This window comes from Teleopsis dalmanni, chromosome 2, assembly GCF_002237135.1.
Source record: "Teleopsis dalmanni isolate 2A chromosome 2, ASM223713v2, whole genome shotgun sequence".
NCBI classification, from domain to species: Eukaryota; Metazoa; Arthropoda; class Insecta; order Diptera; family Diopsidae; genus Teleopsis; species Teleopsis dalmanni.
Window position 1 is genome coordinate 89969864 of NC_051847.1, and position 20537 is coordinate 89990400.

At 30.7% G+C, this 20537-nt stretch overlaps 3 protein-coding genes across 4 annotated transcripts in view; 1 reads left to right on the forward strand and 2 right to left on the reverse strand.

Annotated features, from left to right (window-relative positions):
• LOC119678298 (rap guanine nucleotide exchange factor 4) overlaps window positions 1-20537 on the reverse strand; it is a gene marked incomplete in the record, with an annotated part of 493194 nt that overhangs the window by 319241 nt on the left and 153416 nt on the right.
• On the reverse strand, window positions 3202-5105 carry LOC119678300 (succinate dehydrogenase [ubiquinone] iron-sulfur subunit, mitochondrial). The gene is made up of 4 exons (XM_038090058.1): window positions 4885-5105; window positions 4302-4600; window positions 3953-4087; window positions 3202-3898 (listed from the first exon to the last, which is right to left on the reverse strand). Exons 1-4 carry the CDS (start codon window positions 4948-4950, stop codon window positions 3505-3507), a joined length of 894 nt encoding a protein of 297 aa, XP_037945986.1. The 5' UTR covers window positions 4951-5105; the 3' UTR covers window positions 3202-3504.
• Window positions 7248-12596, forward strand: LOC119678301. Of its 2 annotated transcripts, XM_038090059.1 has the most exons (6): window positions 7248-7371; window positions 7423-7477; window positions 11653-11779; window positions 11915-12086; window positions 12177-12406; window positions 12493-12596. In XM_038090059.1, exons 3-6 carry the CDS (start codon window positions 11668-11670, stop codon window positions 12585-12587), a joined length of 609 nt encoding a protein of 202 aa, XP_037945987.1. In that variant the 5' UTR covers window positions 7248-7371; window positions 7423-7477; window positions 11653-11667; the 3' UTR covers window positions 12588-12596. The 2 variants fall into 2 exon arrangements, with proteins under 2 accessions (XP_037945987.1, XP_037945988.1); XM_038090060.1 differs by lacking the exon at window positions 7423-7477.

Genomic DNA, 20537 nt, shown 5'->3' on the forward strand with positions numbered 1-20537 from the left:
ATTCTGTGATTAACTATCGAACTTTGAACACGACGCCAGCTTGAGAAATGCCAAAATTCAACGAAATAAATAATTTGAATGCATGTTTCTATGTTTTTTATTTTGTGTGTAGAGATTCACCAAGGATGCCATATTGTAACATTTTGTAAAAATGAATACATGGATTGTGTTGTGTATATTTAGTTATTTGATTTTCATATGTTTAATGTGTACTATATTCTATATATACTAATATTGCATTGCGATTTAATCAAATGGTTTGTTTACTCTGATATATAAGCATATGTATAGAAAATTTTTCCACAACCAAAACTCAATTAGCAAACTAAGCATATAAGAATGCTTTATAAAAATTGTAAAGAGACCTCATTTGATATCCCAACATATTATACTTTCTTTAAACATTTTCCCTCAAATCATTTATTACTGCGCAATAAACGACGCATGCTGTAGTAATAATTTCAATTTTAGAAAACAATGGATAAATTATTTAAATGAATTTGTTAGGAAGTCATGAAAAAACAGCTAAACCAGCTATTTACAGCTGTTTTAGCCAGCTATATAACCGAATATTATGTCACATAACTTTGTAGAAAGTTATGTGAAATTAACTAAAGTTATAAATTCATTTAGTTTTTTAAGGTAATACTATGTTCAAATACACCTAAATTTCGTAAGTCTTAATATCGTCTTCGTTTTAGCCAAATTAACTGGTTTTTTCCATACAAAATTCAGTTTTGAGGTTAAAACAAAATTTAGGAAAATGACCTTAATTTCGTTGAAACGAAGACTGAAATTAAGGGCAATCAAATCCAACTACACTATATATAAATTTTAAACAAAACATAAGTGTCAATAACAAAAAAATGACATATATGAAATCCACTAAAACTAATAAAACTACTCAATCCTTTATAGTTATAATAATCAACTTTTAAAATTTCCCAGATACAAATGGTGTTGGGATCATGTAATTTTTAACATTCGATTTGTAAACAACAAATGATTTTCTTAAATTTGGGCAATAGGAACACTTTTCAAACTAACTTAGTTTTATTTTAACGAAATTACCAAATAGCGTTTAGTTAAATGAAGCTGTTTACAAAATTCTCTTTTTTTTTTGTTTGCATTATTTATTTTATATATACCTTATTTTAATAACACATGAAAAATCATTTAACGGGTAATATAAATAAATTTTCTACACTGAATGCTGTAAGTCTACAAGGTTTTGTTTTGTATTTTGTTGGTATGATATAACACACATTCAGAGTTGTATTCATTTAATCTGACACTGTAGTCGAAAACATAGAAATATTTCTATATTTTTGATTTGAATGTTTCCAGTTGTAGGGTCATAATTCGACAACTACTTATATGCTTGACTTATAAGTGGATCATTATTGTTGATTAATGATTAAAATAACGTAAACATCCATAAAAAATTAAATGTAATTTATAAAAATAATTTAATAATCCTTTTTGCTCTCTTCTTAAGAGTTTTGAAACCTATTTTGCTGCAAAGCGCCAAATTAATGTTTGCATACATTTTCCTCCAATAAATTAATCTTATTATTTCTTAATTAATGCCGTTTTCGATTGGTAAAAATGGGGCAATTTTTTTAATAAAAAGGCTCTTTTAATGCACTTTTAGTGCAGTTATAGTTTCATTTGGTAAATCTGTGGCAAAATGTATAACACTTAAGATTAGTTTAAAACACTAGTTATAGATTGATTTCAGATTTAACAATCGAAAACACTATAAATAAATTTAGAACAATTTTAAGCATTATACTTGTTTTGGGTGCCAGTTTTGGTATACCCAAATAAAAGGAAAAAATATATAAAAAGTATGCTGATCTCTTAGTGCAGCGGAACACTGCGACAAAGTAAACTTTGTCTGGTAAAAATCAAATGAAATAATAATATTTAACCATTTTTGAACTTTAGTTTAAGATCGTCTCTAATAGAAGTCTCGAAGCTGACTAAGGCTTTCTAGAAAGTAAGCCCCCAATATTTATAGTCCACGTAGCTCTAGATAATGGCGAGTCAGATGTAAAGCAACCTCTTTTGTCTTTCTTAAAGCTACGGGAAGTCATCTAAGTGCATTTATTAGATTAATATGATGATACTCTATGAGGATCCTAAGAACATATTTTTCATATAGAATGTGTGCTATATAATTTTAAAATTTTTATATAAAACTACCTTGACAAGCTATAATAGTTTTGCTTCTAAAGAAAAATGCCCTTTTATGAAAATATTGCAAATTGATCGCTATGAAGTGGCTAATAGGATTACTATTATTTATACACTACAGTCGAAATATTAATGCATATAATATATTTTTTTTTGAAACTTATTAAAAAAATTATTTATTATTTAATATAAACCAACTACCCCGTTTAAAAATATGTAAAAGTTTTGATATTAAAACAATAATTGATATACGTATTTAATCAAACCATCTATAGACCTTTTTTGACCTTAGACAACTTAAAATCAACCGCTTATTATCTTATATAAAAAAAATTTAGTTCTGTTATTTAATATCTCTTAAAAATTCAATTAATAATGATTTGCAAAAATCTATAAGTTTAATTGTGAAACCAAAATAATCTGAAGTAATGTATTTCGTATTGAGCTGTACGTGTATGTATTGCGGATTGATCTTAAGTCGTATATAACACTATCTTTTTAATGCTAATGTTGGATTCACTTTAACTCTTGGGTTAGCCGTTCTTTGGAACAAATGTGTTGATTTGGTTTCAGTAGCATTCGCTTTTCATCAGTGAATTGCTTTCCATTACGACTATGTGTCACTCAACACTCCAATCTTAAATTAAAGATATGCAATCACAATGGTACGACATTCGTCACGCCAATAACCAATCAATTCTTTATGTTACGTTCCAAGAATGAGCCACTCGTCGACCAAGTACCGTTCAACACTCCCAAAAGGGACAACATACATAGATTCATTTGGGCTACAACAGCAACAACATATATAACATGGGTTGTATTGCCAGCCTTAGGCACCAAACCTCAGTTTTTTGCTTCACATAGAATGCTAAGCCTATTTTCTAATTTGCTTAATTAAAAATTCATATAAAATTATTAGAAAAAAAAATATATAAACAATTTTTACTGAACATTTAATTTGACAGTGATTTAATAAATCAGAGATGGAAATGCATTTAATATAATAATTAAGCAACAAATTTATTAAATTTAATATCGACAGATCTAACAAATGAAAATCATTTAAGAGAAAATCCTACACACATAAGGTAAGCACCGATTTTGAGGTAAATAGAATATTTAGAACTAAACATTTAAATCTTAAAAGTAGACATTTGCTAGTAGCGTCAAATATCGAAAGATAATCGTATAAGTACAGAATTTAGAAATCATTAACATTTGCATGGAACTCTTGCAGCTCCAACTTGTAGAAGTCTTGCAGCTACTCCCACTCTAGACGTGCTAATAACGACTAGCAGCTTTTTACTTATGCAGAGCTGCGGTTTCCATTTTGGGCTCTGGTTTTTGAGCTAATCCTGTGATCAGTTTTTTGATTTCTGCAATTGCACGTCCGGGATTCAAACCCTTTGGACAAGTACGTGTACAATTCATGATGGTGTGACATCTGAATACGCTGAAGGGATCCTTCAATTTGTCCAAACGTTCTTGTGCAGATTCATCACGTGAGTCAATAATCCAACGATATGCTTGCATAAGCACAGCTGGACCTAAATATTTATCAGGATTCCACCAGTAGGAGGGACATGAAGTAGAGCAACAAGCACACAAAATGCACTCATATAAACCATCCAATTTAGAACGATCTTCAACAGATTGCAAATACTGTGCCTTACCCTTCTTCTCCACAGCCACATTTCTATAAATAATATTTATGAATAAAAACTTTTGTGAAGATAAATATGACACTTACTTGCGTTGTAGCCAAGGTTGTATGGAACGGTACTGATCGTAGAAGTTATTCATGTCAGGCACCAAATCACGTACCACATACATATGTGGTAGAGGATAAATCTTCAGGGGTTTAGACGTATTGGTGTCGATTTTGCTGCAATTGAATTTTTCAAAATTTTAATGCTTTTCTTTACTACTTTGTTTATAATTAATTTACTAATTTATTTATTATTATTTTTATCAGTTAAAAAAATTTTTTGTTATCGCAAATATTTTTGCTCAACCATATAATACCAATAAGTCTTGAAAAGTACCAATAAATGATATAAAGCGGTAGCAACTTGTATTATGTTTCCGCGGATATTTACCTGATGCACGCCAATGTATTGGTGCCAGCAATGTTCATTGCACAGGAGCCACAAATGCCTTCCCTACATGAACGCCTAAAAGTCAACGTGGGATCCACTTCATTTTTGATCTTAATCAAGGCGTCCAGCACCATAGGACCACATTCTCTCAAGTTCACTTCATAAGTTTGCATGTGAGGTTTGTCACCAGGTGTGTCTGGATTCCAACGGTAGATTTGGAAGGTTTTGATTTGTGGCGCCTTCGCTTCCTTCGGTTGAGCCTGCTGTTCCAGATGACTACCAGACGTTAATGAACGTAACTAAAAATAATGCAGTGTACATTAATATTTAAATAATATTTACATTCATAAATTAAAGTCTTTTGGGATATTTTTATATACTACGCAAAACAAAAACTAATTAATTTATTTGCTTTTACGTAATCAACATTTCATGTGGCAAATGGAATTTTTTCAATTTAATTGAAACATCTCAAAATATAAATTATTGCTAAACAAAAATCATTATGTAACAGCATCAAATTATTTAATTATATTTTCTCGCGTGATGTGGTAATTCTCGTTTCAGGAGGCGTGGTTGTTACCTGGTGTCTTGCCGCCAGCGCACCCGTCCGGTTGAGCAAAATTCTAGCTTCCTGCACTAAAGCCATTTAATAAAATTTGATTTTCGTATGTCACAATTTAAAAAGGAAATTGAAACGTCACTGCGTTTGCAATTTAATTTGCAAAAAAATCGTTATTTAGAATAATTTTTCTGTTAGCAAAAACACTTGCAGCTGTTGGCCGCGGTAGTCAATTAACAAAACAGGGTTGCTAAATTTGTAGCTGTCAACACACAAAAATCAATAAAAACAACAGAACTATGAGTGAAATGAGAGGCGAAAACAATAAGGAATTGGCAGCACTAAATTTAAGCTTGAAAAGCGGGAAAATGTTTTAGTTTTAAAAATTTTTAAAAATAAATAGAAAAAGTTTCTATAATTTAAAGTGTTAATTGATTGATTTAGTGCCATTTCATATAAAAGTTATGTCAGTCTATTCTTTAACTCTCCAAACTGAAGTATATGCAAAATTTTGCTTACATTTTGATTTTGATATTTCTCAACAGTTAAAAGTAGGTTATTCTATAAAATAAATTACTCTTCTGTCAAACTGATAGAACTTTTTTTATAATTTCACTTAATAATTTATTACATAAAAAAATTATTATTATAATTGATATATTAAATTATTCATACTCATTTTATATATCTATTACATATACAATTAATGACAACAAAGATTTTATTAAATATTTACTTCCTTAGTGCCTTTGTTTACAGCTTAACTGTTATTTATTTACATTTTATATACAAAACATATGACAAATATTTCAAATTTTTGGGACTTCTCTTTTAGAAAATTTATTTTTAAAGTTGCGTTTGACATTTGACATTGACATTATTCATAATAAGCTCATTGCGGCCATTAATGAGCTAAACCGCCTAAATGAGACAGTGTGAGTGTACTATAAGATTAATTACACAAACTAAGCTAATATAAAAATTAATTTCATATTATTTTTGTGTTAGTTTTAGAATCAGAAAAAGACAAAGAAGCAATTGGGGTTTTTAAAAACTTGTCCTCATGAACTTTATAGAAAAAAATAAAGAATTTTGCAACGACAGTTACATTTAAATTTTATGTAATAAGAAAAGTAAGTTTTCGATTGGTAAATTTGGATTTAATCTAGATTTATTCTAGATCTGTCAAATTTTGTTACCCAATCGAACATTTTTATGGTAGTCTAATATGTTTGTAGTTGTGTTAGTAAATAAACTAATTGAAGTATAATACTCACACTAATTTTTTTTTGTGTCGTTGTACACAACATTCACGGCAAAATCTTCAATTTTACTTTTTTACGGTTTTGCAAATCGTATAAAGTTAAAAAAATAAGTCTTCATCTGAAGATTCGTAGCCTGATGGCATTAATTTTTTCAAAATGACAGCTAAATATATAAACAAATTGGATAGATGCGGACACAAATCACCCTTTTTTATCTGTCAAATCATATAAAACAACTGTTAAGTTCAGAGTAATATTGCTCCTCTAGCAAAATATCTATGGCGTTTTCCATTGATAAATGTGGGTTAATTTTTTTAATCGACATAATAGGCATTTGAGGAAAAGCATTTTACAAGAAAGTATAAACTGCGATAAGAAATGAGTTATTTTTTCACGGTCTCGTCAAATTTAAATTTAATGTTAAATATTGCTCAATAAACAATATTGTTCAGTAATAGATGCTATAATTTGCGCTCTATTAGGAGTAAAGATGTGCACTTTTGTGTGGATATGTAAGTATTTTCACAAAAAATTAATTACATTCAAATTTAAGTAAGAAAAAAGAAACAAAAAATGAAGCTGAAGGTAAATAAGTGATAATTATGATATAGCTCTATATAACATGCATTTTGATAACGATCAATACGAGTGTAAAATAACCGAGATTATTCGGCATTTGGCTGTCACTATAACACACCGTTTAGTTGCACCTTTGTAGTGCAAAATAAAGCTGGCGGATTATCGATATAGGTAAGAAATCTAATACAATTGTGAAATTAATTGTTAGTCTAAAATTCTTAGGCAAAGGTGAATCACACAAGTGGCAACAATAAAAAAAGTAAGCGCAGTGCTTTTTAAAGAATTGTGTAAAATTAGAAAATATAACACGAAAAGGTAAGAAATAATTACATAAAATACTTTTAGTTTTAATATAATAATAAATGGAAAATGCTTAATTTATATTAATACGGAAAATCAGTCATCACCGCCATTTTGAAGCCAACGTGTTGGTACATTTTTCATACAATTTTAATGCATATAATCATATAGATCTTAGTATACTTATAACAATAAATATTACTTTATATAGAATTAATTATATATTGAATATAAAATTTCTTTGAACTAAAAAAGTTATATTTCAGAATATTTGTTTCGCAAAAGTTTTCGTCTTTTACGGCCATATTTAGAAAACAGGGTTGTTAAGACGCTATTAAACGAAAGTTATCGGAAAGAAACGAAGGTAAAATTTTTATTTGTGAAGTGAATAGCATAATTATTCTTGAGTTTTAAGAAAACCGTAAAAGTGCATTCATTAATATTAAAAGCCGAGTAATTACTAATCCCAGGTAATAATCCACAAAGTTACGCTATATTTATTGTGTTCTATATAATATAAATCATAAAACTATGTGTAAAATATCGTGTTCATAAGTAATATATAAAAGACCGTTTTGAGTTTTTAGAACTAAAAACAGGCGTAATAGACTTAATTTTATTAAAATATGGGGTATTGTATTAGTTTTAATTCCATCCGTTGCGACAGCCCTTTTAATACTGAGACTTCAATTTGTGCGTATGTAAACTGCCGATGCCGTGACAAGTGAACGCTGCTTCAAGTTTTCGTCTTCAAGAATATTTGGGTTAGGATATCCCTAATAGGTATCACTAATATTCCACTATAATATTAAAGTTGCGATTAGAATTTAATATATCTTCTCCTTCTTATTTGGCACAACAGTTCAGTGTGAATTTAATATATATATATGATTTTTGGTATTATCCGTCCTATTCTATTGTGTTATTGTCATGACATTGGAAACTTTATATATGTTAGCAGATAAGAATAAAAGCAATAATTGTTTTAGTGCTGAAAAATGATAATGGCAATGAGAAAAAAAAAATGTTAATGTGAAAATGGTCATAAAGAAAGAAGATCCTTTTAACGACGAGATCCCTTTAAGACGACTTACATTTTAAACTAGTGAATCCAGAATTGTAATTTATCAATCTCTGTTGAATATAACAATAAACCACTATAACCTGAATTCACAATTACTCAGTATATCATTGAAAGATTTGCTTTAGGATAAAATTAGAACATACCGACATATATGAATATACATGGGTTGAAGACCAATGAATAAACGAAACGTCAATGTTGAACTTATAGACAACATAACATTTATTGACTTAATATTGACTTACGACGACTCTTTATTCATTACAGATTAAATGCTGTCATATATATGATGGTCATGACACTATCTTTTTTGGTATTAATATTATGCGCCTGGTTCACTTAGGAACCCATGTTCAGTAAATCAGTCATCTACTTACTACCGACAACACTTCAGTCATAAGAAATTACTCATTCACATCGTGTGTATAATATAATATATTTTGTAATCAACCTTACGAAATCGTCGGTTATTTTTTCTCTAATCATTTATTGATAATAAATATTTTTCATGTCTGGACGTCAATTGAAACCACATTTAATATTTGCATTCGAACGCCGAATACTTTTTACCTAACTAATAGCTAATTGACTATTGAAATTAATTATACCTATATAAAAATAAATATTTTATATTATGTAAAATAATTGTTTGGTTCCAAATTCATTTCGTCTTTACTCATTAATCGCAGTAACAACTTTTGTTTACATTCGAACGCCGAATTCTTTTTGCCCGGTTTCAGAATGTCTCTCTAGGAGCCTGTTGCGTGCACGCCTTTTGCAATCTGGTACATCAAGTCCGGTTAGTGCTTCATCAAGTTGACCACTCCACAAAAAACACGATCTACCTCTACGCCTTCTTCCTCCAATCACTGCTTCAAATGACTTTTTTCGCTGAACCATCTTTATCCATTCTCTAAGAAATTTTCTCTCGAATACTCCCAGTGCCGCTTCATCATTTTGCAGTAACGTCCATACTTCTGTGCCATACAGAAGCACAGGAAGGATGAGCGAACTATAGAGCGTGAGTTTTGTTTGACGTGCTAGAGCATTAACATCCCAATTGCCAACTGAATCCATAGTAGCATTTATTAGTGATTCTTCTTCTGATCTCCAGGCTGACATCGTTGTTGTTCGTCACGGTAGTGCCAAGGTAGTGAAACCCTTGACAGATTCAAATGTATAGTCGTCAGTTATTAGCTCGGCGTTCCTACGACGCACAGCGATAAGTAGACGATGTATACTTCGTTTCGTCTTCGTACTTTTTGGCTAGCCTAATATCAATAATGTACCTTATTGACTATTGAAATTAGTAATATTTAAAAATAAATATATATTTCTATTACTTTTATAAATAAAAACAAACAGTAACCACAATTTATGTTTGCATTCAATCCAGCTTCCTTTCCGCAATTTCCTTTCCATTCCCTCGACATATTGGCAATTACAACTCGTTCATAATTTCCTGCTGTTCTTATTTGTTTAAAATTATTTAAAATATTTTTAATTGCACAAAATAGTAAAAACAGTTGCTGTGTAATTTTTCCCAAACGATTTTCCTTTTTGTATTTTTCCCTTCACAATTTTTTTAAAATTATTTTTTATTGTTTTGAATAAATAAAAGCTCTGCCAAACAAAGGAGAATGACACGCCCCATGGTTTCTGCGTTATTCCTCTGGGGACTGAAATCATTTGCATTGCATTATAAAGAACTTGGCTCCGGCATAATATTTAATACTTCCGGAAATGGTTTCCCAACGGCAGCAGCGAAACTATGACTGACGCCGCCATTGAAGGAAGTTGACAAAAGGAGTTACGCAGCAAGACTTCAATTGAAACCATGAAATGAAATCCTTCAAGGAGCAAAATGGCACTTGTTGAAAGTAAGCGCTAAGATGCATTGCTTGAGTTGGAAACAATTTCAATTTGAAATTGAGAATTGCAAACCAAAACTGCATTCTTCCATTTCTATTTCCGAATTTCAATGCACTTCAATTTAACAAGGATTAGAATCCTAAAAGCTAAATTCTATCTTATTAACAATCTGATGGAAGGTAATATTCTAATCTGTTTTTAGAATACGATGGAAATCTGTTACTTTTAAGATGAACTTAAAGCTTTCAAATAAGTGAATTTATATACTCAGTTGTAATCCAAATACTACTATAAAAATTTTTTTTAAAAGTTTTTTAAATAGAAGTGCATAGATCCGTTGAAATCTATGCTAGAGAACATTAACAAGACGATTCTCATTGTTATATTATCTTTTTATTTATTTATTATTCATTTAAATGGTTACTGAGTCCTTTATGTGCTGTCTTCTTTGTATAAAAAGATGAGAAGGCTCAACGATACATAGGCATCTATATGCAATCTATCCACTTTCCATTAAAAGAAAGTACAATTGAGAATAGTAGAGTAGTAGTAGAGATATCAGTCATATGGTTTACTTACAGATCATTGCAGATTCGGTAACCACGCTGGAAGATTGAATCTCCCTTTCAATCATACCTGTCGCGGCTGTGGGGGGAAGACGATAAAAGTACCTCTAAACTACTCTGTTTTTGCTCAGCATATGCACGGCAACGGCGCAACACTTTTTGAGCTATTGTTTTTTGAATATTGTTCAATTACAAGGCCTCTCACTCTTACAGCATTCCTAGTTTCGCCAAAGGTTTTTCGTGGTTTTAAACCCTGAGTTTCCTTTATATATGGTAACACAATGTTCTAATAGGCCTAAGTGAATCCTCTAGGGATTGCCTAACTAACCTAACCTAACCTACAAAAATTATAGTATTTTACCTAAAATCGCAATTGACAATAACAAATCTATTGTGTGTCAACATTTTCATTGTTATATATTTAAATATTTAAATGAAAATAAGATATCTAATCTGGTACAAATAAATCTAGTTACTCTAAATTGTTCAGCTTCAGAAATGTTATAGCCGGTATAGTTGGCAAAGATTAAGTAATACTTGTGGCTATTCCTTGACAGAAAAAATTTAAAGATGGTACAATATCTGACAAACTTGGAAAACAGTTTTCAAAAAATCTTGAAACAGTGTTTTAATTAGAGCATCTTTATAGAATACTCTCCTTGCAGAAATCATGTATATATAATCCATTTGTAAAAAGAAAAAAAAAGCTTTCTAATTTTGGAAAACAATTAGAACTCGCATTAAGTTAATAAGAGCATAATTATAACTTCAATATGTTTTTATAAACTATTCTAAACTGTCTGGATTCATTTGAGTCAGGTAACGATTCTAGTTCCATAGTCTGACCAACAAAAGCCACCGATTTTGTATATCAGATACTACACACATTATCAATATCATACATCCCTGTCTGGATTCAATCAGATCATGAAACGATTCCAATACCATAGTCTGACTAACAAAGGTAGAGATTTTGCATATCAGATACTATACACATTATCAATATCATTTATCTGTCTCTGGATTTAATTGGGTGTATCAAAATTAAGGTGGCGGTATACTTGGTTATTGTATTGTAACTTCTAATCATTATATTATAAATCATTTCTCTCATTTTTTACAGATTTTAAAAGAAAGCATGAAAATGATTAAAGAAACCGTAAAAGAAGTCCGCACTGATGCAATAGATTCTAATGCCGATCGCACCATACCTTGTGAACTTACAGATTCTGTTGGAAAGCATGTTTTGGGTAAGTAAGTATGGGTTGTTGGCATTCCAGTAGAAGACATTTGCCCTATAAGTATTGTATTCGATCAAAGTTTTGAATATAAATCTGAAGTCAGTGATAATGTAGAGATTAGAGTAAATAATGAATATTTTGCAGTCACCCCAAAAACAGGTGTTCGTCCTCTAAGTGATACGTCGCAATTTTCACGGAATTCAAGTGTTGACAGCTTTTATGATTGTTTTGAAATAGGTGAAGTTAGAGTTTCGAATGAAGTTTCAAACAATCATATAGCATACAGAGAATATAAAGAGGCTGGAGAGTTTTGGAGGTTAGTTAACATTATAGTTAGCAAACATTATATATAATTTTAATAATACATATATCGTTTCTAATGTTAAAATATATTTGTGTGCTATAGAAAAACTCCGAAAACTGATTACACTTATTCTCCATTGTCACCACATCGCAGAGCTTTAGGCAATGGATATATTGGTATGCCGAATTTATCACGTCGTGGCTTACGTGAGGATAATGTGGTTATAATAAACCAACCTAAAAATTATGTTAAACCTGGCCGTTGGTTCAATCCTGGTTTCTTAAAATTCTTCTTCGGCCTTTTGTTTATGGCTTTCATTGGTTTTTTTGCTGGTAATTAATTAAGCATTTTATTTTTAATTTTTATTTTTTACAAAATGAATATAATTAATTTTTTTTTATTTTATGTAACTGCACAGTAATGTTAGTATATTTCGATACATCTGGATTAAAAGGATATATACTAAAAATATTTGAAGATTTTATCAAAGGGGAGAACCCACAAATATACTAATAAATGTTTGCAACATTTCATAAATAAAAACAAGTTTATTTTTTTTTTAATTAATAAATTTGTTAATTTAATTATGTAGTTCGCAAAAAATTTTTTAATTTTTTTAACTTCAAATAATTATAATTTTTTTATTAAAATTATAAATAAAGAATAAAATAAAAATATGTTTATAAACTTTATATATAAAAATATAATGAATAGCAACTCACAAATTTGCCAAAATAATATGTCGAAGAGGCAAATAAAAATCTGTTAATAACATTCAAATCAGAGTGTCTGCCTTTAACCTATCGCCCACCTTCTCTGAGTGCTATGGAAACTACAGAACCAAACAGGAAATTGAATGTGAAAAATCACTTTAAAAGAACAGTTAAACTAAATCGCAAATTATGCGTTATAGTATAAGCGTCTAATATCAGCAGAAATTATTGAGTAAACGTGGAATTTATTCTGCACCATGGACCTATAGGTAGAATGAATGTAGTGCAATAGACTTTAGTGATTATCCATTTTCAATCTCTGATAAGAGATGAGAGTGTGTTTTGTAGATGGGAAATCTATTTTGTTTCAATGACCTTTAGGTGAAATCAATTTGATAGCATAATTAATAGATGAAGTGTCAGTTCGATGATTGTATGTTGTCAAGTACTTAAAGACTTGGTGAAAATATTTGTACCGTTTTAGGTTTGTTAATAATTATCCAACATAGGTTCTGTAATTCCATCGGTTATAAAACGCCATTGTGACTCATTAGTAGCGCGTCGGTTTCAGTTAGAACACATGAGTGAAAGAACAACTCTGATGCATTGGATGTTAGGACCCTGCAGTGTAGCTGTTTTGATTATTAAGGTTGTCTCAATGAAGGGAATGTCGTAGTGACTTTGGTTAAAACTCTGTATTACATAGCTAGAATGCCAGTATTTGTTTACCCTTATTTGATGTAGACTTAAGTTAGTTAGATTTCGTTCCTCAATAATTATAAAATTATGTAAAAATATATTACTTCAATCAGCATCGGTACAATCATTTTGTAGAAGTCACTGGTTGTAAAACTACGCAGAAACTTTATTAAGTTCTCTGTATCTGATGGATTTGATACAGTTATAAGTTAATAAAATGATGTAATACCCCGATAAACGGCCCATTGTAATAAGAACTGCCGGTATCAATTGAAGTTGAGTGTTGGAGGAACGGAACTTTCCTTTTTAAGTAAGTTCTGCCCATCTAAATTTCTTCTTTGCTTTAAGTAACAGTACCTTGTTAAGAAAATGCAACTTTTCATCGAGTGAAAGCATTAATACCAATACTTTTCCTGAGTAGTTTTAAATATTACCTGCTGCCTCCACGACACTCCTGTATGAATTCGATCTAATATTCAGGACATTTGAAATTGTGTTCACTTCGATCCCGAGGTACTAGATATAAACTTTGGATCGTATGTTGCAAGTGAAAATTTCAATTATACTCCAAAACAGTATAGTCTACAAACTATAGTGACTAATAGAGTTTAAGCGTCTTTTGCGTCAGGCATGCTTTACCTCGAGAATTGTTTAACCATTACAACGAAAGAAGAAACAAAAGGAGATAAAAAAAGGAGTCAAGAGAGAGTGACAGAGAGAGAGAGAGAGAGAGAGAGAAGAAAAAAGGAGAAACGATATTAGAAAAAAAGAGAAGAAAAAATTGAGAGACAAGTGTAAAAAAGGTAAGAAAGAATAGAGACTAGAAACTAGAGAAAGATTAGGAGGAGCGAACTAAACCGATTTATTTAGTATACAATATGTTTTATAATTGATTTTTAAATAAATTTACTAAAACTACAGAAAAACTGACGAAAATTTCGATAAAGTACAATGCTCTATTTTGTTAATTTTTGTTGAATTTAATGAAAGAAAAAATAAAATATGCGAAAATAACTTTAAATTTTTAAGTTAATTTTGGTTCAATATGATCACCTTTAGCATAAATGATGGCCTTCAAACGGCCAATGAAGCTATCGCACGCTGTTCGCAAGTGACTTTGCGGTATTTTGGACCATTCTCGGCTTAGCACTTACTTTAGACGACCTCACTTTTTAAAATATCCCAGACTGAGAAATCTAAAGGGTTTACATCAGATGAACACTGTGGTCCTGTTTTTAAGGAATAAAGCATAGAACGTTGTTTTTTAGCCATTGGTTGACCCATGCTTGCGACCGAAATGCTCAACTGCTTAGGGCTTCAGTGCGTGTTCTAAAATAGTTTCCCAATAGATTTGAGCATTTACTTTTACACTACGATCGATAAACATGAGCGGAAAGCGACCAGCAGTCGTTAAGGCGGTACACATCAACACCATCGGTTGCGTCTGCTTGGCCATTCGTATGTTTAAATTTTCAGGTGACCTATGCTGAATTACGAATGGTGACTCATCAGAAATAACCAAATTCGGCAAACCGAATTCTGCAATTTTCATCAGCAACCCTGTATTTCGCCTTGTCTCACATCATAGCTGGTTCTAAACGAAATAGTCACCACAAAGTTGTGAAAGGTCATCATTACTAGGATAATTGTTTATTTTTTTTGTAAAATAGTATGATACGAGGGATATGTTGTATGTAATTCTAACTGCTACTATCTCTCTTAGTGATTATTTAAATTATGTTTACAATATATATATCTCAACTTTATTTTTATATTCTAAGATACTTTACTTAATGAAATCTCAAATAAGATTTTGTATGCATTTCCATTTGTTCTTAATTTCATTAGCCTCTGAGTCATTGTTTGTGAAATTTTACATAAACCACATGCAAACTGCCCTTCCCTTCAAAGGAATATGGTAAGTGTATCCTTTACACAGGATTGTGAATGTGCAATTACGCAAATATTTTTAAATGTTCATTGTTTCACATGAGCTTTGTTCTTGAGTTGCTTGAGTTGCTGATGCATTTCACTGTTGTTTTGATGTCAACTTGAACGCAAACAGTTCTAAGTATCTGCATTATTTTTGCTCTTATTTTCAGTAGTTTTCAGTGGAACTGCTTCATTTGTGCTCCAAGGACTTGAATCTGACAGTGGCCTCTATTGTTGTTCTCAAATACAGTAGCTGCCATAGTGCCACCACCACATAGTGCACAGTAGCTGTTCGTCGGAAGCCAAACATATGTACGTCTGCTCGTATCCCTCTACTGTTATCCTTCTGCTAGGAGGTAGGAGCTAGGAAATCTAGCTGTGCTAAGCAAATAAAGTCTTCTTGTTGTCTCTGTTGTGCTCTAGTATTTGTGTTTGTAATTGTGTGTTAAGGATATATCAACATTTTGACAGTTGCATGCTTGCAGCTTTGCGGTAATAAACTTAAAAAATTAGTTACACATACGCCAACGCTGCAATTGACATGCGAAAGGATGCAAAGCGCATTAAAATAATGAATGCGGGTCATAATGAATGCGATACTTTCCGTCCCCTGGGATTAAATTGAATTAAAAAATGAGAATTATGAATTAAAATTTCAATTTTAATTTTTATTATCGTAACATTTTTAAATTTTTTATACTTGCCCCTTAAATTATATATTAAACTTTATTCCTGGGTGGAGTGCCTGCTTGTGTTCCAATTAAATCTTTTACAACTTCTTTATGTCAACTAATGAAAATGCACAGATTTGGGGCGAATGAAAAATTTTAAGAGATAATAAATTTCGCAATTAAGTTTAAGGCTTAAAAAACTTTTAAAGTTTTCAGCAGACAATGAGAAAGCTGCGTTGAATTGGACCTTTACATGTGAGTCGACTGTAAATTTAAGGACACATGCACCCAGTATATACTCCTACTTTCGATGCATAAATTGAACTTTGAAGGTCCTTAGAAACATTTTTTAACTATGCAGTAATATTTACAAGCTCCCACCCTACTTCGATGTCTTAAATTAGTGATTAATGACTCCAGGCTCAAGGCCTGCACTATAGTAGGTGCATCATTTTGTATAACAAATATGCTAAGTACAATGTGGAGCTTATTCTTGAGAGCTAGAATAAGTTAGTTAGTTAAAAATATGTAAATAACACAATAATATAGGACCTTATGAAGAAGCACTTCCCAAGTTGATGGAATATCATCACCCATTAGTCGAATCACAACCTAGAAATAAAATCGCACAAAACGAAAGTTAGGATTATTATTTAAAAAGGGGTAGTGTACTGTGTTCTAACAGATCTATTGTGCCCCTTAGTTGGATTAGAGTATTGCTGCAAGTTCGATTTATTTAATGAAAGACAATATGGAGCCTATCTTTTCTAGTCTTGAATCCTTATGATTAATGAAATATCCTCCTAAGTGTTTCTTCTTTTTGTGCATTAGTGCAGGGCATTCCGCAAACACATAGTATGCCGTTTCTCCCTCTTTTCTACAGTATTTACAGTCTGAGTTGGATTGTATTCCTAGCTTTGCTAGGTGATTATTCAATATTCAGTGACCGTTTAATAATCCCGTGATGATTCTTTGGTTATTTTTTGATTGTTCTATGCAATCTTTAAAACGTTTTAGGTTGTAAGTCCTTAAAAGAATATTAGATGTGATACTCTTGCTAGCCATTCCTAATAGAGTTCTCTTTCCTTTTATAGTTCTTCTAAAGTAAGGATAATTGACATAAAAAAATAATTAGAGCATTGGCGTAGCTAGGACTAGATTTTTGTGGTATGTGTTTTATTATCAAGAAGAGGTCTAATTTGTAAACCTTTCAATCCTGACTGTGCAACTTAATCGTAGGCAGTACTAAAGCAACGTTGGCAACATCAGACCCTTTCTTTTCCTTGTAACGGTTGAGCTGAATCACGTACAAGACATGCTTGTATATATCAGTACTAATTAAATCATAAACAAATGATGATTAATTAAGAATAAACTCACATTATATTTTATGAAAGAATATACGGGAATCTTTGATTTTCAGTTTTTACTTTAACTGAAATCTACTTATTGGAATACTATATATTAAGAGTTTGCATTTTCTGATATATTATAACGAAAAGTATACTATAATATTGTTATACTCAACAAATGACAAGTGAAGATCAGGAGTAAATAAGGCAAACAAGAGCATGCAGGGAAGATGAACAGCTAGACTGATAACTAAAGTAACCACCTGCCTCATACGGAAATCGGGAGACACAATTTACTATATCACTCAGATGCTAACCGAACATGGAAGCTTTTGCATGGAAAATGGGGATTTTCCCGGGTGAGTTTTGTGAGTGATGATATGTACATATATAACATATCAATATGTTAGAGAGTCGGACCCATCATTCCAACTCACTTCCACTTCCACAAGCAAAAAAAAAACAGGAAAACGAAATAGAATTATTTAAGTTTTAGAACTATTATTAGTCAGAAATCTATAAAAAGCAATATATTGCTTACGAATATGTAGAACATTACCGATTTTTTGCAATTGCTTTGTTAGCATTGTTTTCAGTGACGTATCCAGGGATTAATAAGAGTATTCATTTTCTTTGACAATATAATCTAAAGATATGCTGCAAAAATATTGACATAAATAACATATATACCAGCGAATATGGTATATCTTTTCTCTTGGTACAATCCTAGTAGCTCCACTAACTATTTTAGTGTAGTTGCTGGAACAACTGCCTTTGGGTAACGAATTTTCGCATCGAATTTCCTTCGGCCATTATGCTTATTTTTCGCTTAGTGAATATATCAATTCCCACATGTGAAGCAGTGAAACACCGAAAGTCTAATAGTCATTCTCGAAACACCATTATATACACAAAAAGGCACTCTATGATGATTGGATTGTATTTGTTTTCAGTATGACGAAAGTATGGTTGTAGTTGTGTTGTATAAGTACACGTTTTGGTAAAGGTGTTAGTTGTCACTAATCACACGATCAGTCACCACTGCACTTTTTTTTGTGAGGTCAGACAAAATTATTTTTACTAGAATTTTAATTAAATCTTTATACATATATAAAATGATTTTTTGAAGCCACGAAATTTGGGAAGCCGTTAGTGATCACTGATTCCAGTACTTGCACTATAAGCAGTAATCAAATATATGTGCCAATGATTGCAGGCTTTAAATTGGTGGGAAAATTTAATTACTTAGATTTCTGCACAGAAAACACTGGTAGTAGTTTCCAAGCAATTAAACGAGCTATTACAATGACGCAATCTAATATCATAATAGTCATTAAAATATGTAAAAGAAACATTGAGTGAGTTTACAAGACTTTGATTTGATAAATAGATTGGTGTTTCCAAAAGCCAGCTATGCAGCCGATACATGGAATATTAAGAAATCAGACAAACAAAAGCTGGAAGCCATTGAATTGTGAATACATCGAAAGGTTTTAACACCAGTCCATAGAACTGACGTATTTGTACTTCAGGAACTGAGTGTATAAAATGTATGCATTTCCGGACTTATAAAAATAATCTGTTATATATATCTGGCTTATTTCAGTTTTGTAAGGAAATAATTAGAAATCTTGAAACAACCAGTTGTGAATCGAAAATTGTAGGAAAGTAGAAAACGAAGAAGATCTCTTACTTAGTGGGTAGATTAAATCAGTTAAACTGGCTATTTTACAATTAGTTATACTTTAATAGCATCCAGATTTCAAAATATTATTTATTAGAAAGATTTTGTAGAAAATAAAAATTGCAATTTTTCTTCAAATTTTAAAAGCGTTGTGGACATAATTGTTAATTTATAATTCTTATTTGGTTTATATAAGCCTCATTTTTATTGTTAAGTAATAATTCTCATTCCTTTTATATATTGTGTCCTATATATAGTTTCATACCAAATGAACAGCTAAGATGATTTTAATAGAAAATATATTTGGGGTTGAATGCTGTCGCTTTAGTTTGGGACTGTTTTTTTTTTGAAGGATTCTAGTTGAATTTTATTTGTGTCGTAAGAAGAGTATGGAAAATGTGACTAGGATAATCTTTGTCCTCATTTTACTTTTTAATCGGATTCAAAATAAAGAGAGTTTGTTTGAAAAACCGCCCTACGTTAGTTCTCTCACAGAACTTATTCTACATACACGGTTGCCACTTATGGTACTTTAGTACCAAAATTGGTACTTTTCTTTTTTTTTTTTTTCGTTTGGTACTCATATTCAAAAACTGGTCCATTTTTGACGACCCAACTTTATTGTGGATATTTCCAATTAATTTTTTTTATAAATGCAACTTTGCTCTATTTTATATTTTTTTCATTTATAACACTATGAAAAACACAGAACGAGAAAACAAAAACGTTCAAAAAAATTTTGGACCTTTTTTTACAGAAATGGTACCTTTTTAAACCAATTTTGGTACAGAAAAAAATTTTCAAGTGGCAACCGTGTCTACATATACAGTATTTTTTTAAGATATGATCATTTTTCTAATACTTTTTGAATTGATTAATTTTTTTTTTAAATTTTTGAGTTTAATTACTATTTACTTTTAGGTATTTGTCACACAAGAGTTCAATACTTCACAACAAATGCTCTAAAAGATGGATAGGTCTGTACTGTTTTGTAAATATATGAAGATGCGACACACACCATCAATTTTGATAACTAAATCCACAAAATTACTAATTTTTTTTTGGTTTGACATTGACAATATGGTCACAGCCGACCATATCATGTGGTGTCAAATGGCAGTGAACACGGTTGCCATTTGAAAATTTTTTCCTGTACCAAAGTTGGTTTAAAAAGGTACCATTTCTGTAAAAAAAGGTCCAACATTTTTATATGAATATTTATATGAATATACACTTAGCAGAAAAACTCTGCGTACAGAAAGTAAATTTTGTTTCAACAATAAAAAAATTATTAAATAAATAGATTTTTTAAATCAGTTTTATTTTTTATTTGTACTTTAATTCGTTATCTTCATTTTAAGCTAAAACTTATTTCTAACAGATTAGTAGAAAAATTATAATAATTAAAAATA